Raw genomic sequence first — 15,539 nt, 5'->3', positions numbered from 1 at the left:
GCCTTCCTCCTGCCCCCACTGCCCCGGAAGCTCCCTGCCCCCTAGGGTCTGAGCCCTGCCTCCTTCCCAACAGCAGGTGTTCCCACACCTGCTTCCTTGGGTCAGCCACGCCCGCTCCTCTTAAAGGATCCTGTGCCTCTCCCTGGCGCTGGGATGGTGGGCGGGGTGTGGACCGGGAAGTGCAGGGTGCAGGCAGGCAGGGTTGCGGGAAGGGAGAGGCTGCCTGGAAACAGGTGAGGTGATCTCAACTCCCCACGCCGTGACCGGGAAGCCTGCGTCTGGAGGGGCGTTTACCCCGAGTGAGCACAGGTAAAGTGTGTGAGCCGGACCTCCCCCAGGGGCCTGTGGGGGCCGTCCTGTGTTTACACAAGGGGTAGGGCTCCCCGGATTCCAGGTGGAGGCCCGATGACAGGCCAGAGGCCAGGAAGCATCGCAGAAGTAGAAGCCGGAGAGCTACAGCCCGTGTCCTCGGAAAAGGCAAGTGCCGGAAGGGAGGCCATGGAGCCCAGCACTAGCCGGTGTGGATGGGCCCCGGCGAGAGGGGGATGGGTGGGGGTGGGGCAGGGAGGCTGGCCTGGCTTGACTCCTTCCTTCTCTTTGCAGCTCCTTGCTGTGGTCTGGAGGAAGCAGCTTCCTGGGTTGCTGGGATCCCCGAGGTTGGGTCAGGACCCTCTAGGGGGCAACTGGGGCTTGGGAGGGAGACAGGGCGAGTTACAGAGTGGCCCCCGTCTGGGAAGAAGCGTCCGGGCACCTGGCAGGAGATAGGATTTAGGCAGAAACCAGGCTGGGGGCAGCTTGGTTAGGGATCACCACAGATCCGAGAACGGTCTGAAACAGGTCTCAGGGCCAGGCCCCAGGCAGGGGCAGCCAGCCTCAGGAGGGTCGTTGGTTAGGTGGCACTCATACCTAGATGGGCTGCCAAGGTCATAGACCCATCCCATAGTAATGGAGACCCCCGTAGCGCGTGTCACCCTCCACTGTGGCAGCTGGAGGGAGTGTGAGGGTCCAGGGAGCAGGGTCCCCCATTGACAGGGTAGGGAAGGGTATGCCAAGCCTTCAGCATTTCTCTAAGGCTGAGCAAGCAGGTCCAGTGGAGAGGCATCCTGGCTGGTCTGCAGGTGAGAGCTGGTGAGTAGGAGAAACTCGGGGCCGTTGGATTCAGCCAGAGACAGATGCTCCACTCCACCAGGCAGCCAGATCCTGCAACTCAGTCGGAAGCCACTGGCATTTGCCAGACAGTGAAAGGAGAGGGTCAGTTCATTGTGCTCTTGGCCTGGGGCAGGCAGGCAGCCTGCCGTGCCTTTATTTAACGACCTCTGGGTGATTGGAGACAGGCAGACAGCCTGTCGCCTGGAAATGATCAAGTGGTCAGCCTGACCAAATTCAGGACAACTGAAGGGTCCGACTGGGCACTGTGTGACCGGCGGGTTGGAGGCTGTCGTGTGGCTGAGCAGGGTTGGCCAGCTGATGGGCCACACAGTTGGGGATGGTGTCAGGAGGTCAGCCTGACCAGCAGAGACGGCTGGCAGGAAGGTCACGGAAGGCCAGCCAGGCATGGTGCCACCTGGGCGCAGGCAGGTGGCGGATTTGAGTGGCCTGACACATTGGGTAGTCGCTTATTTGGGCAGTGTGATTGTCAGGACAGTGAGGCAGGGGCCGCTGCAGGGAGCCATTTGGACATCTGCAGGGCCCCCCTGGAGGCCTCGGATGGCCACATAGGGTTTCCCTATCAGGAGAACCCCCAGATGGTCACAGTCCCCAAAGACAGCCAGACACCCAGGGACCCAGCCTCTCACAGTCAGTCCTCCCACCCGAGTGACCCCGATGGCGGCCTCCCAGCTGGCGGCGCTGGAAGGAGTGGACTCTGGTCCCAGGGTGCCCGGGGCCAGCCCCGGCTTCCTGTATTCCGAGGGCCAGCGGCTGGCACTGGAGGCTCTGTTGAGCAAGGGTGCGGAGGCGTTTCAGGCCTGTGTGCAGCGAGAGGAGCTGCGGCCCTTCCTCAGTGCAGATGAGGTCCAGGGCTTGGCAGCGGCAGCTGAAGACTGGACAGTGGCCAAGCCGGAGCCTGGCAGGATGGCAGACGGAGCCCCCACCACCGATGGGGATGCGGGCAGCCTGAGCTACTGGCCTGGGCAGTCGGAGCAGCCAGCACCCATCCTGCGGCTGGGCTGGCCAGTGGACTCAGCGTGGAAGGGCATCACCCGGGCGCAGCTGTACACCCAGCCCCCTGGAGAGGGCCAGCCGCCCCTCAAGGAGCTAGTGCGGCTGGAGATCCAGGCTGCCCACAAGGTGGGTGTCGCAGGGGTCTGGTGTCCATTTCCCAGACTGGGACGGGGACCAAGGCGTTCTCTCCCTTGTCCTCCTGGGACTTGCAAGCCCACAGCCCTACCCTAAAGGACCTACACCCCTGGGACCCAGGAGTCCACACCTTCCAGCCCCAGGACTCAGGTGCCTACACCCCCAGACCTCATCCTTCCTCTCAGAAAGGGGGGCCCAGCCGAGTGCAGTGGCTCACGACTGTCATCTCAGCACTTTGGGAGGCCGAGGCAGACGGATCATGAGGTCAGGAGTTCGAGACCAGCCTGGCCAACATAGTGAAACCCCATCTCTACTAAAAATACAAAAATTAGCCGGGTGTGGTGGTGGGTGCCTGTAGTCCCAGCTACTAGGGAGACTGAGGCAGGAGAATTGCTTGAACCCAGGAGGCGGAGGTTGCAGAGAGCCAAGATCGAGCTACTGCACTCCAGCCTGGGTGACAGAGCGAGATACCATGCCAAAAAGAAAAAAGAAATGGGGGTCCCTACGCTCCCTCAAGACCTGGGTGCCCTTAGGTATCGATGCCCCTTGAGACTAATTATGACACCCCCAGTCTCAGTCATTCCCTTATCCCCTCATCACCAAGCCAGAGGTCTCCACTTTCCCCCCAAGGAGGACCCAAATGTCCCCACTGCAGCCCTTGGAAAGCCTACTATGTACTTCACAGTCTTAGCGTCCGCCAGCTCCCATGTGAAGGGCTTCCCGGGGACTAATGTGGATCATCGAGCCGGAACCCTGTGCCGCTAGGGGGACTATTTTGACCACGGAGGCACGGGGCAGTTAAATCTCTTCCCTGCAAGTGGCCGAGTGGGGATTTGAACCCAGGCTGTCTGGTTGCTGAGTCAGGGTTTCCACTACTTTATGCTGCCTGCAAGATCCAGGCCTTCAGCACCTCCGTGTCCCCCAGGTTCGCCACGGTGGCCTAGCAGGTCAGCCCTCCTGTACCCAGCACCGAGAAAATTCCCCAGGACCCAGAAATGTAGTGGCCCACAGTGCCCTATGGGACATCCACCACTGATCTTAGCGCCAAACTGCCGTGGACATTTGGGCACCGCAGTGTCGCAGCTCAGGGGACGATGTTCTGTGTTACAAACATGTGATTTGTAGGCCAGGCACCGTGGCTCATGGCCTGTAATCCCAGCACTGTGGGAGGCCAAGGCTGGGGGATCACCTGATATCAGGGGTTCCAGACCAGCCTGGCCAACTTGGTAAAAATATAAAAATTAGCCGGGCGTGGTGGTGGGTGCCTGTAATCCCAGCTACTCTGGAGGCTGAGGCAGGAGAATAGCTTGAGCCCTGGAGGCTGAAGTTGCAGTGAGCTGATATTGTGCCACTGCATTCCAGCCTGGGCAACAGAGCAAGACTTCGTCTTTAAAAAAAGAAACAAGAAAAGCCGGGCGCGGTGGCTCACACCTGTACTCCCAGCACTTTGGGAAGCTGAGGCAGGTGGATCACGAGGTTAGGAGATCGAGACCATCCTGGCTGACACGGTGAAAGTACGTCTCTACTAAAAATACAAAAAATCAGCTGGGCGAGGTGGCGCACACCTGTAGTCCCAGCTACTTGGGAGGCTGAGGCAGGAGAACTGCTTGAACCCGGGAGGTGGAATTTGCAGTGAGCTGAGATCGTGCCCCTGCACTGCAGCCTGGGCGACAGAGCGAGGCTCCGTCTCAAACACAAAAACAAAAACAAACAAACAAAAAAAGCAAACAAACAAACAAAACAAGCAACCATATGATTTGTGATAATAATTTTCCAGCATTTAGGAGCCGGAAATCTCGAGAAGGGGCTGGGGATCTCACGGAGGGGCAGCGTTTTGCTCATTCACACATCGGTGCGATTTGAGCAGCAGTGTATGTCTGGGAGTCTCCCCTTTAGCCCCCGCTGAATGTTAAACTCCCAGCCCCCAGAGCACTTCACTCCCAGATTCCGGATGTCAGGCTTCCCACACCCTCTGAATGTCCCCCGAACCAGCTTCCGTTCACACCTCCACCTCCCCTCTCCCCACCCCCAGCTGGTGGCCGTGGTCATGGATGTCTTCACTGACCCAGACCTGCTTTTGGACTTGGTGGATGCTGCCATGCGCCGCTGGGTACCTGTCTACCTGCTCCTGGACCGCCAGCAGCTGCCTGCCTTCCTGGAGCTGGCCCAGCAGCTGGGGGTGAACCCCTGGGCCACGGAGGTAGGGGCTGGGCCAGGGGGACCTGTGAGTCTCCATTCCCCTGGCATGGGGGCGGTGGGGGCAGACCCTTCCATGGAGCCCCGGGTCATTGAGATGGATGCTAGCAGGGATGGTCCCCTGGGATCTGATGCCCATGGCACTGGGAAAGTGGGGTGGGCGTTCCCAAGCAATCTTGAGTCACTGAGTTTGGGTATCCCCAGGAAATGCCTGAGGGGTGATATCAGTGGCTCTGAGGAAGCCGAGACAGATACTTCTTTTTTTTTTTTTTTTTTGAGATGGAGTCTTGCTCTGTCGCCCGGCCTGGAGTGCAGTGGCACGATCTCGGCTCACTGCAACCTCTGCCTCCTGGGTTCAAATGATTCTCCTGCCTCAGACTCCCCAGTAGCTGGGATTACAGGCATGTATCACCATGCCTGGCTAATTTTTGTATTTTTAGTAGAGACGGGGTTTCGCCATATTGGCCAGGCTGGTCTTGAACTCCTGACCTCAGGTGATTCACCTGCCTTGGCATCCCAAAGTGCTGGGATTACAAGCGTGAGCCACCAGGCCTGGGCTTGGACAGATACTTCTATGAAGTCATGGGTCCCTCCAGTTAAAACCAGCCTGGAGGGAGCCTGAATCCATGCAGTGGGCCTCAGCAAGGGTGTGCCGTCTACTCCCCACACCAACAGAACATGGATGTCCGCGTCGTGCGGGGCTGCAGCTTCCAGAGCCGCTGGCGACGGCAGGTGAGCGGCACTGTGCGGGAGAAGTTCGTGCTGCTGGACGGCGAGAGGGTCATCTCAGGATCCTACAGGTGTAGTCCTCGCCCTGCCCCCCACCTCCCGGCTTCCTATACCCCACTTTCCCTCAGTGTGCTCAGAGAACAGCTGGCATCCCCTGCCCAGTCCTCTCTTTTCTCATCTGTGTAATGGCCTTCCCTGGGGACTTTTCCCTGGGGAGGAGATACGTGCGGCGGCCGGACCCGGTGCTGGTCTGTTTAGTGGTCTTGGGTAAGTCTGCTTCTCTTTGACCTGGTGTTTTCTCATCTGGAAAACTGGGCAAACAGTTTAGGGGTGGATTGGCACCTGGATTGGGGTCTAAGCTCTGCCTTGGGTAAATAACTCCACCTGTCTGAGCATCTAAGAAAATGCCCGGGCGTGGTGGCTCAAGCCTGTAATCTCAGCACTTTGAGAGGCCGAGGCAGGCAGATCAGCTGAGGTCAGGAGTTCAAGACCAGTCTGGCCAACATGGTGAAACCCTGTCTTCCCAGCTACTTGGGAGGTTGAGGCAGGAGAATTACTTGAATCTAGGAGACAGAGGTTGCAGGGAGCCGAGATTGCGCTGTCGCACTCCAGCCTGGGAGACAGAGCAAGACTCCGTCTCAAAAAAGCAAAAAAAAAAAAAAAAAAAAAAAGGAAAAAAAGAAACTGCAAATAATAACAGCACCTACCTCACAGGGTCACAGCACAGTCGGGGAGGAGAGGCATGTGGCCTCTGGGACCAGACGGCCTGGATTCAGTTCCCCATTGTGTGACTTCAGGCAACTTACTTCACCTCTCTGTGCCTCAGTTTCCCCCTCTATGTCACGGGCTGATAGGGTTAGAGCCTCTAGAAGCAGGTCCCTCAACAGGGGTAGCACCCACACTTGGGCTGGATGAGTCTTTGTGGCGGGGGCAGTTGGGTGTACTGTGAGAGGCTGCTTGACATCTTCAGCCTTGACCCAGCAGAGGTCAGTAGCATCACACGCCCCATACCCCCAGCTTTCCCTGCCAATTAGAGAACCGAAAACCTCTCCAGACAGCAAAGATGCCCACTGGGGAGCACAGGTGCCTAGCTGAGAACACTGGGCAGGAACAGTGGCTTTCAACCCTGTGCGTGCACCAGAATCCCTGGGAGCGTTTGTTAAAACACAGATTTGGGCTGGGCATGGTGGCTCACGCCTGTAATCCCAGCACTTTGGGAGGCCAAGGCAGGCAGATGACCTGAGGTCAGGAGTTCAAGACCAGCCTGGCCAACATGATGAAACCCCGTTTCTACAAAAATACAAAAATTACCCAGGATGATGGCGGGTGCCTATAATCCCAGCTACTCAGGAGGCTGAGGCAGGAGAATCGCTTGAACCCAGGAGGCAGAAGTTGCAGCGAGCCGAGATCATGCCACTGCACTCCAGCCTAGGCGACAGAGCAAGACTCCCTCTCACAAAAACAAAAACAAAAACAAAAACAAAACAAAAAAAACCACAGCTTTTGTAGCAGATAATTCAGGAAAAGGAAGAGGAAAAAGAAAAATGGCCGGGCGCGGTGGGTCACACCTGTAATCCCAGGTGGAGGTTGCAGTGAGCCGAGATTGCACCATTGCTCGATTGCACTCCAGCCTGGGTGACCAAGCAAGACGCTGTCTCAACAAAAGAAAAAAAAAAAGGAAAAGAAAAAGCAAACGGAAAAAGATTGGGCATGGTGGTTCACGTCTGTAGTCCCAGCATTTTGGGAGGCTGAGGCAGGAGGATCACTTGAGCCCAGGACTTCAAGACCAGCCTGGGCAACATAGCGGGACCCCATCTCTACAAAAATTTAAAAAAATAAAAATTAGTCAAGCATGATGGAGCATGCTTGTAATCCCAGCTACTCAGGAGGCTGAGGTGGGAGGATCACTTGAGCCTAGGAGGTAGAGGCTGCAATGAGCCAAGATTGCACCACTGCACTCCAGCCTGGGCAGCACAGCAAAACCCTGTTTCACAAAGAAAAAAAAAAAAAGAAAGAAAAAGAGAAAATAATACACAGCTTTTGGACCCCACTCCCATTCATCGTGCCTGGAACAGGGCCTGAGAATCTGCATTTTTAGTAAGTTCCAACTTGATACTGCTGCTGTTTCTGGTCCAGGGACCACACTTTGAGAACCCACTAGAGTTGAGACCAGAATGTTTGAAATGTCTGAAATGTTTGAAAGAGTGTTTACCTTCCCAGCTTTGCGTGAGGATTCAGTGGCATGTAACATAAGACAGTCTTGGCCGGGTGCCGTGGCTCACACCTGTAATCTCAGCACTTTGGGAGGCTGAGGTGGGAGGATCACTTGAGCCCAGGAATCTGAGAACCCCCTGGACAACATAGCTGGATCTTATCGCTACAAAAAGGAAAAAAAAAAAAAAACAAAAACAAAGGAAAAGGAAAAACAAAGAATGCTCCATGAATATCAGCTGTCATTTATTATGAGAGATATATATATATATATATTTTTTTTTTACCGTATTTCATGGACTCTAAGGTGCCACCAATGGAGAGAAGCAATGATTGAAACGTGAGAAGCTCTGCATCTTAGAACCGGTGGAATAGAGTAGTACAATCAAACCCCCAGGCCGTGCTCCCCTGCCGCTCACTCAGGCCTGGGGGTGCTTCCCTGAGCACCGGGCTCCTGGTGGACAGCCTTAGAAGAGATGAAGCCAGGGCCGCAAGAGGTTGTCCAGGGCCTCTCTGGCCATTTAGTGGGAGAAGGAGACGGGGACGTGAGGAGTGGCGGATCTGGGAGAACAGTCCCAGGCCTCGTCCTCCCTGTTGGTCACAGCAAACGTGGAGGGAGCAGCATACCCAGCCCCAGTGCCAGGCTGGTGGTGGCCCCCACCGTCTGGCTGCTTGAGGAGCCCAGAGCTCTGTTACACAGGCGGCCGGTGCAGCAGGTGGTGGTGAGGCTGTAGGTGACGCCCCTGTAGCTGACGGGTTCCGCCCGGCCGCAGCTGGTGGCTCGCAGGCAGCCTTTGTTGATGACCGGACCGGTGCCTGGGGCAACCCCCCGGCCTGTGAAGCAGTCCTCGTCATCGCCACAGCGCATGGAGGTGCCGGGACACTGCGTGGAGTCAGTGAGCTCACAGAAGATGCAGTCCTTGACGCTCGTCGTGCCTGGGGGCAGAGCCATCACCAGAAGCAGCAGCCAGCACAGGACCATGGCGGCCTGGCGGCGTTGACGCTGCCCCAGCCAGGCCGTGGGCTTCCCAGACCTCCTGGAACTGCTGAATGAAGGACCTCCGAGGACTCCTCCTGCCCACGGGACTTTGGCCCTGGTCCTGGCCTCCCAGGGTCAGCGCCTGGACTGTCCTCTGTTCCCAACGCCCTGTGTCCCTCTAAGTCCTGGGGATAGAGGTGAGCCGGTGGCTGCTGTCTGACAAGAGTCTGTGAATGGAATGAGTGATCTCACAGATCCCTCAGGGTTCCCACTGGCTGCTCTGGGGATGAGGTCATAGGTGAGAGGAGGGGGTGTCACAATCCAAGGGGTAGCCTGTCCTGCCAACCTGCCAGGGCACAAGAGGGCTCTGCCACCTCCGCCAAGGTGAAGACGCCCTGAACCCAGAGAACGCTGGCCGCAAGCTTGTCCATATTCTCTGTGCCGTACCCACCAAGGGCTTGACTTCAGCCTCATACCTCCCATGGTGACCCCATTTTCCAGATGGGCAAACCGAGGCTGGGGAAGGGAACGTGATGTATCTGGGGTCCCCGAGCCAGGATGAGAGCCAGGTTCATTGAATTCCAAAAAGGCTGGGAAAAAAGAGGGTGTATTAACTGAGCATTTACTGTGTGCCAGGATTCATGCTCAGTGCTGGCTTGCTTTTATTTTATTTTATTTTTTTGAGACAGAGTCTTACTCTGTCACCCAGGCTGGAGTGCAGTGGTGTGATCTCAGCTCACTGCAGCTTCTGCTTCCCAGGTTCAAGTGATTCTTGTAACTCAGCCTCCTAAGCGGTTGGGACTACAGGCACGTGCAACCACATCTGGCTAATTTTTGTATTTTTAGTTGAGACAGGGTTTCACCATGTAGGCCAGACTGGTTGTGAACTCTTGAGCTCAAGTGATCTGCCCACCTCGACCTCCCAAAGTGCTGGGATTACAGGCGTGAGCCACCGCGCCACGCCTGGCCCTTGGTGCTTTCAATAACTACTGTGATGACAGGAAGTGTTAGGGCACTGGCTCCCACAGCTCACAGGCTCTCAGCAGTGGCCACATGCAGGGGGCTTGACCCGTGTTCAGTCATTTGAATCTTCCTATGTTTTATTTATTTTTTAATTTAATTTTTTTTTTAAGTTGGCTGGGCACAGTGGCTCACAACTGTAATCCCAGCACTTTGGGAGGCCAAGGCGGGTGGATCACCTGAGGTCAGGAGTTCAAGACCAGCATGGCCAACATGGTGAAACCCCATCTCTACTAAAAATACAAAAATTAGCTGGGCGTGGTGGTGGGCACCAGTAATCCCAGCTACTCGGGAGGCTGAGGCAGGGAGAATTGCTTGAACCTGGGAGGTGGAGGTTGCAGGGAGCCAAGATTGTGCCACTGCACTTGAGCCTAGGCAACAGAGCAAGACTCCATCTCAAAAAAAAAAAAAAAAAAAAAAAAAGGATCTTGCCCTGTTGCCTAGGCTGGAGTACAGTGGTGCGATCTTGGCTCACTGCAGCCCTGACTTCCCAGGCTCAAGTGATTCTCCTCCCTGTGCCTCCAGAGTAGCTGGGACTACAGGCGTGCACCACCATGCCCAGCTAATTTTGTAAAATTTTTTGTAGAGATGGAATCTTGCTACATTGCCCAGGTTGGTCTCAAACTCCTAGCCTCAAGCAGTCCTCCCGCCTCAGCCTCCCAAAGTGCTGGGATTACAGGCGTAGCCACCGCACCCGGCCTTCCTAGGTTTTGGCTCCATATTGCAGATGAGCACCGCAGGGAGCAGCAACATGGACAGCTTGGTGCACAGCCAGGGCTGACTAGATGGCAGTCATTCTAGGAAGCAGCTGGGTCTTAAAACAATCCCTTTTAGTGTCCAGAAGTGAATTCCATCTCTTTCCAAAAGGGAAAACTGAGGCATTCAGATGTTCCTAAGTGGGGACCAGGTAGAGCCTGGGTTTAAACTCCAGTCTGATTCCAGATAAGTTTTTTGTTTTGTTTTGTTTCGTTTTGAGTCAGAGTCTCGCTCTGTCGCCCAGATTGGAGTGCAGTGGTGTGATCTCGGCTCACTGCAACCTCCGCCTCCTGGGTTCAAGCAATTCTCCTGCCTCAGCCTCCTGAGTAGCTGGAATTACAGCATGCACCACCATACCCAGCTAATTTCTGTATTTTTAGTAGAGATGGGGTTTCACCATGTTGGTCAGGCTGGTCTCAAACTCCTGACCTCATGATCTGCCTGCCTCAGCCTCCCAAAGTGCTGGGATTACAGGCGTGAGCCACAGTGTCCTTTTTTTTTTTTTTGGAGGGGGTAGGGGGAAGGGTCTTGCTCTGCTGCCCAGGCTGGAATGCAGTGGTATTATCACAGCTCACTGCAGCCTCAATTTCCCAGGCTCAGCAGGGCGCAGTTGCTCATGCCTGTAATCCCAGCACTTTGGGAGGCCGAGGCGGGTGGATCACCTGAGGTCAGGGCTTCGAGACCAGCCTGACCAACATGGTGAAACCCCATCTCTACTAAAAATACAAAAAATTAGCCGGGCATGGTGGCAGGCGCCTGTAGTCCCCAACTACTCAGGAAGCTGAGGAAGGAGAACTGCTTGAACCCGGGAGGCAGAGGTTGTAGTGAGCCGAGATCATGCCATTGCACTCCAGCCTGGGCAAAAAGAGCAAAACTCCATCTCAAAAAAAAAAAAAAAAAAAGATTTCCAGGCTCAAGGGATCCTCCCACCTCAGCCTCCCAAGTGGCTGGGAGTACAGGTGCGCACCACCATAGCTGGCTAGTTTTTTGACTTTTTGTAGAGACACAGTCTTGCCATGTTGCCCAGGCTGGTCTCAAACTCCCGGGCTCAAGCAACCCTCCTGCCTCAGCCTCCCAAAGCGTGAGTCACCGTGCCTGGCCCTGATTAGATAAGTGTCTTAACTTGGGCTGTCTTCACTCCATCCCTCCTGGGTACATACTTCAGTTGTCCCCATTCTACAGACGGGGAAGCTGAGGCTGGAGAGGTCAGGACTCGCCTGAGAGCCTACCGTCTCCCCTGGGACTTGGCTGGGGATGGGGGCGGGGCTGGGCCCTCAGGATTGGAGACCCTGATCCCCCTGCTCCCCAACCCCCAGCTTCACGTGGAGTGATGCACGCCTGCACCGAGGCCTGGTGACCCTGCTGACCGGTGAAATTGTCGACGCCTTCAGCCTTGAGTTCCGGACGCTGTACGCGGCCTCCTGTCCGCTCCCACCTGCTCCCCCTCAGGATCCCTCGGTCATGGGGGGCCTGCAGCGGGGCCGCAGCCCGCACCGTGTGTCCCGCCGTCGCTCCGTGGCCCCCGCGTCGCCTCCGCCGCCTGACGGCCCGCTGGCCCACCGCCTGGCCGCCTGCCGCGTCTCCCCTGCCGCCCCGGGGCCGGCACTCAGCGACATCCTAAGGAGCGTGCAGCGCGCCCGGACCCCCAGCAGCCCCGCGACCCGGCCCAGCCGCTCCCTGTGGGACCTAAGCCGCCTGTCCGAGCTGTCTGGCTCCAGTGATGGGGACAACGAGGTGAGATTTTGTGGCTGGTACCAGAAGAGCATGGAGCCCAGGAAGGGGAAGGCGTTTGCCCAGGGTGGTGCAAGCCAGGCTCCAGGGACCCTGCTCCCAGCCATAGAGCAGGAAGCGTTTCCTGAGGGCCTGAGCCGCTAAATTCCTAATAGCATCGTTTGTTGACTTGCTGTATGCGGGGCAGGTGGGCGCTGGGTGGCATGGGGCAGAGACAGGAGAGCCCTGGGTGCACATCCTGGCATGACACACTAGGTGGGGGGAAGCCGAGGACCTGACTTCTCTGAACCTCAGCATCCCCATCTAGGAACGGGCGGAGCAAGGGCACTCATTCTGAGTTTGGTTGAGGGAGGAATCCACATGGTTAAATAAAAGTAGAGTAGTAATGATAACAACAATACATTCCTGAAACAGGGAGTTCGAGACCAGCCTGGCCAGCATGGTGAAACCCTGTCTCTACTAAAAATACAAAAAATTTAGCTGGGTGTGGTGGTGCACACCTGTAGTCCCAGCTTTCGGGAGGCTTAGGCAGGAGAACTGTTTGAGCCAGGGAGGTGGTGGTTGCAGTGAGCTGAGATCGTTCCACTGCACTCTAGCCTGGGCGACAGAGCAAGACTGTCTCAAATAAATTCCTGAAGTGGAATTTACTTATTTTGTGATATCCTCATCCCAGGCCAGGAAGGCTGGGAGATATATATATTTGAGACAGGGTCTTGCTCTGCAATGTCCTGGGAATCAGGAATCATCTCCCTCCATCCCAGGCAAGGAAGGCTCCTAACTGGAGAGGAGACGGGGGATGGGCAGGGGCAAGGTCCTCACCTTCACCTGGTCCTGAGCACCACTGGGGAGGAGACAGGGGATGGGCAGGGGCAAGGTCCTCACCTTCACCTGGTCCTGAACACCCTCACCCAGCATCCCCTCCCTTGGCAAATATTTGCTCCCAGCTGGCAGATGCCAGCGCTTCTGGTTCCACCCCAGCTGCAGAGGTGGGGACCCAGTTCCTTGCCCCTCTGTAGGTTAGGGGGTCCCAGGCTTGCCCTCTCACTTCCCCCCTTCCCTCTCGGGCTCCCCACACTGTCCTCCTTGCCTGCCTCCTCCTCTGCATCCCTCTCCTTCCTGTCCCTCCTCCTGCTGCCTTCCTGCTTCTTCTTGCTCATGTCGTCCTTCCCCTTTCACCCCCTCTGTCTACTCTCTCTCCTTCCTGGCTCCCCTCTTCCCTCCTCTCCTTCTTTCTCCTCCCTCACCTTCTCCCTTACCCCTTCCTCTTCTTTTCTTTTCTTTTTTTTTTTTTTTTGAGACGGAGTCTCGCTCTGTCACCCAGGCTGGAGTGCAGTGGCCAGATCTCAGCTCACTGCAAGCTCCCACCTCCGGGGTTCATGCCATTCTCCTGCCTCAGCCTCCCAAGTAGCTGGGACTACAGGCGCCCGCCAACACGCCCGGCTAGTTTTTTGTATTTTTTAGTAGAGACGGGGTTTCACCATGTTAGCCAGGATGGTCTCGATCTCCTGACCTCGCGATCCGCCCGCCTCGGCCTCCCAAAGTGCTGGGATTACAGGCTTGAGCCACCGCGCCCGGCCTACCCCTTCCTCTTCTTTTATCTTTTTTTTTTTTTTTTTTTTCTTGAGACAGGGTCTCGCTCTGTCTCCCAGGCTGGAGTACAGTGGTGTGATCTCAGCTCACTGCAGCCTCAACCTCCTTGGCTCAAGTGATCCTCCCACCTCAGCCTTCCAAGTAGCTAGGATTACAGACCTATGCCACCACGCCTGGCTAATCTGTGTGTGTGTGTGTGTGTGTGTGTGTGTGTGTGTGTGTGTGTGTGTGTGTGTTTTGAGACAGTTTCACTCTTGTTGCCCAGGCTGGAGTGCAATGGTGTGATCTCAGCTCACCACAACCTCCGCCTCCCGGGTTCAAGGATTCTCCTGTCTCAGCATCCTGAGTAGCTGGGATTACAGGCATGCGCCACCACGCCTGGCTAACTTTGTATTTTTAGCAGAGGTGGGGTTTCTCCATGTTGGTCAGGCTGGTCTGGAAATCCTGACCTCAGGTGATCCACCCACCTCAGCCTCCCAAAGTGCTGGGATTACAGGCATGAGCCACCACACCTGGCCTAATTTTTGTATTTTTTGGAGAGTTGAGGTCTCACTGTGTTGCCTAGGTTGGTCTTGTCTCGAACTCCTGAGCTCAAGCAATCCTTCCACCTCGGCCTCCCAAAGTGCTGGGATTACAGGCGTGAACCATGTCTAGCCTCCATCTCTCTCCTCCCTCTCTCCTCTCTTCCCTCCCTTCCCTCCTCCATCATCTCCTTCCATCTCCCTCAAATCCTTTATCACCTTTTTCTTTTCTTTTTTTTTTTTTTTTTTTTTGAGATTGAGTCTTGTTCTGTCGCCCAGGCTGGAGTACAGTGGCACTATCTCAGCTCGCTGCAGTCTCTGCCTTCTGGGTTCAAGCGATTCTCCTGTCTCAGCCTCCCGAGTAGCTGGGATTACAGGCGCCCACCACCATGTCAGGTTAATTTTTGTATTTTTAGTAGAGACGAGGTTTCACCATGTTGGCCAGCTGGTCTTGAACTCCTGACCTCAAGTGATCCTCCCACCTTGGCCTCCCAAAGTGCTGGGATTACAGGTGTGAGCCACCATGCCTGGCCGTCTATCACTTTCACTGCTTCTCTCTTGCCTCACTTCCTGCCTTCTCTGGCTCTCCCCCAGGGCCCCACCTCAGCCTCCTCTCACCTCCTTCTCTTTCCTTCCATAGCTCAAGAAGTCCTGGGGTTCCAAGGACACCCCAGCCAAGGCTCTGATGAGGCAGCGGGGCGCTGGAGGAGGCCCCCGCGGGGAGGTGGACTCCCGACCTCCCTGGGGCGGTGCCCTGCCCCTGTCCCCTGCCCACCGCCTCCGCTATCTGTCCCCAGCCCGAAGGCGGTTCGCTGGGGATGCTACATTCAAAATTCAAGAGCCCAGAGGCGTCAGGCCGTCAGACTGGGCCCCGCGGGCAGGACTTGGGGGGCAACCCTGAACAGGAGACCAAGCCAAATCTGCTGGCCCACCCAAGGAGCAGTGCCGGACAACTGTCAGCTCAGAGCCCCCTGCCTCGATGCCCTGCCTTGGACAAGGCTTCTGGACTCAGCGTCTGTAAAGCAGGAGGGATGTTTTTCACTTGTTCTGCAACTTGGGGCCAGGAGTGGTGGCTCATGCCTGTAATCCCTGCACTTTGGGAGGCTAAGGTGGGAGGGTTGCTTGAGGCCAGGAGTTGGAGACCAGCCTGGGCAACATAGTGAGACCCCATCTCCACAATAAATAAAACAAATTAGTTGGGTGTGGTGGCACACACCTGTGGTCCCAGCTACTCTGGAGGCTGAGGTGGGAGGATTGCTTGAGCTCTGGAGGTGGAGGCAGCAGTGAGCCAAGATCACGCCATTGTACTCCAGCCTGGGCAACACAGCGAGAGGCCATCTCTTAACAAAAAAAAAAAAAAGGAAAAAGAAAGGCTGAGCAAAGTGGCTCACTCCTGTAATCCTAGCACTTTGGGAAGCCGAGGCAGGTGGATCACCTGAGGTCAGGAGTTCGAGACCAGCCTGGCCAACATAGTGAAACCCATCTCTACTAAATACAAAAATATAGCT

At 56.1% G+C, this 15,539-nt stretch overlaps 2 protein-coding genes across 2 annotated transcripts; one reads left to right on the top strand and one right to left on the bottom strand.

Annotated features, from left to right (window-relative positions):
* Positions 1 to 615: 615 nt before the first annotated feature.
* FAM83E (family with sequence similarity 83 member E) lies at positions 616 to 15,232 on the top strand. The gene is made up of 5 exons (XM_010368654.2): positions 616 to 2,289; positions 4,331 to 4,498; positions 5,170 to 5,294; positions 11,506 to 11,923; positions 14,672 to 15,232. Exons 1-5 carry the CDS (start codon positions 1,825 to 1,827, stop codon positions 14,930 to 14,932), a joined length of 1,437 nt encoding a protein of 478 aa, XP_010366956.1. The 5' UTR covers positions 616 to 1,824; the 3' UTR covers positions 14,933 to 15,232.
* Positions 7,660 to 8,647, bottom strand: SPACA4 (sperm acrosome associated 4). The gene has a single exon (XM_010368653.2). It carries the CDS (start codon positions 8,414 to 8,416, stop codon positions 8,033 to 8,035), a length of 384 nt encoding a protein of 127 aa, XP_010366955.1. The 5' UTR covers positions 8,417 to 8,647; the 3' UTR covers positions 7,660 to 8,032.
* Positions 15,233 to 15,539: the final 307 nt, after the last annotated feature.

Source organism: Rhinopithecus roxellana, chromosome 12 (assembly GCF_007565055.1).
Source record: "Rhinopithecus roxellana isolate Shanxi Qingling chromosome 12, ASM756505v1, whole genome shotgun sequence".
Lineage (NCBI taxonomy): Eukaryota > Metazoa > Chordata > Mammalia > Primates > Cercopithecidae > Rhinopithecus > Rhinopithecus roxellana.
The sequence above is the reverse complement of the archived record's forward strand: the minus strand, read 5'-3'. Positions and strand labels throughout refer to the sequence as shown.

Bases quoted from the DNA above. Each gene is read 5' to 3' on its own strand.
- FAM83E (XM_010368654.2), top strand. From the start codon at position 1,825: ATGGCGGCCTCCCAGCTGGCGGCGCTGGAAGGAGTGGACTCTGGTCCC. The intron at 2,290-4,330 runs GTGGGTGTCGCA...CCCCACCCCCAG, and splicing joins AGATCCAGGCTGCCCACAAG to CTGGTGGCCGTGGTCATGGA. The intron at 5,295-11,505 runs GTGTAGTCCTCG...CCCAACCCCCAG, and splicing joins GTCATCTCAGGATCCTACAG to CTTCACGTGGAGTGATGCAC.
- SPACA4 (XM_010368653.2), bottom strand. From the start codon at position 8,416: ATGGTCCTGTGCTGGCTGCTGCTTCTGGTGATGGCTCTGCCCCCAGGC.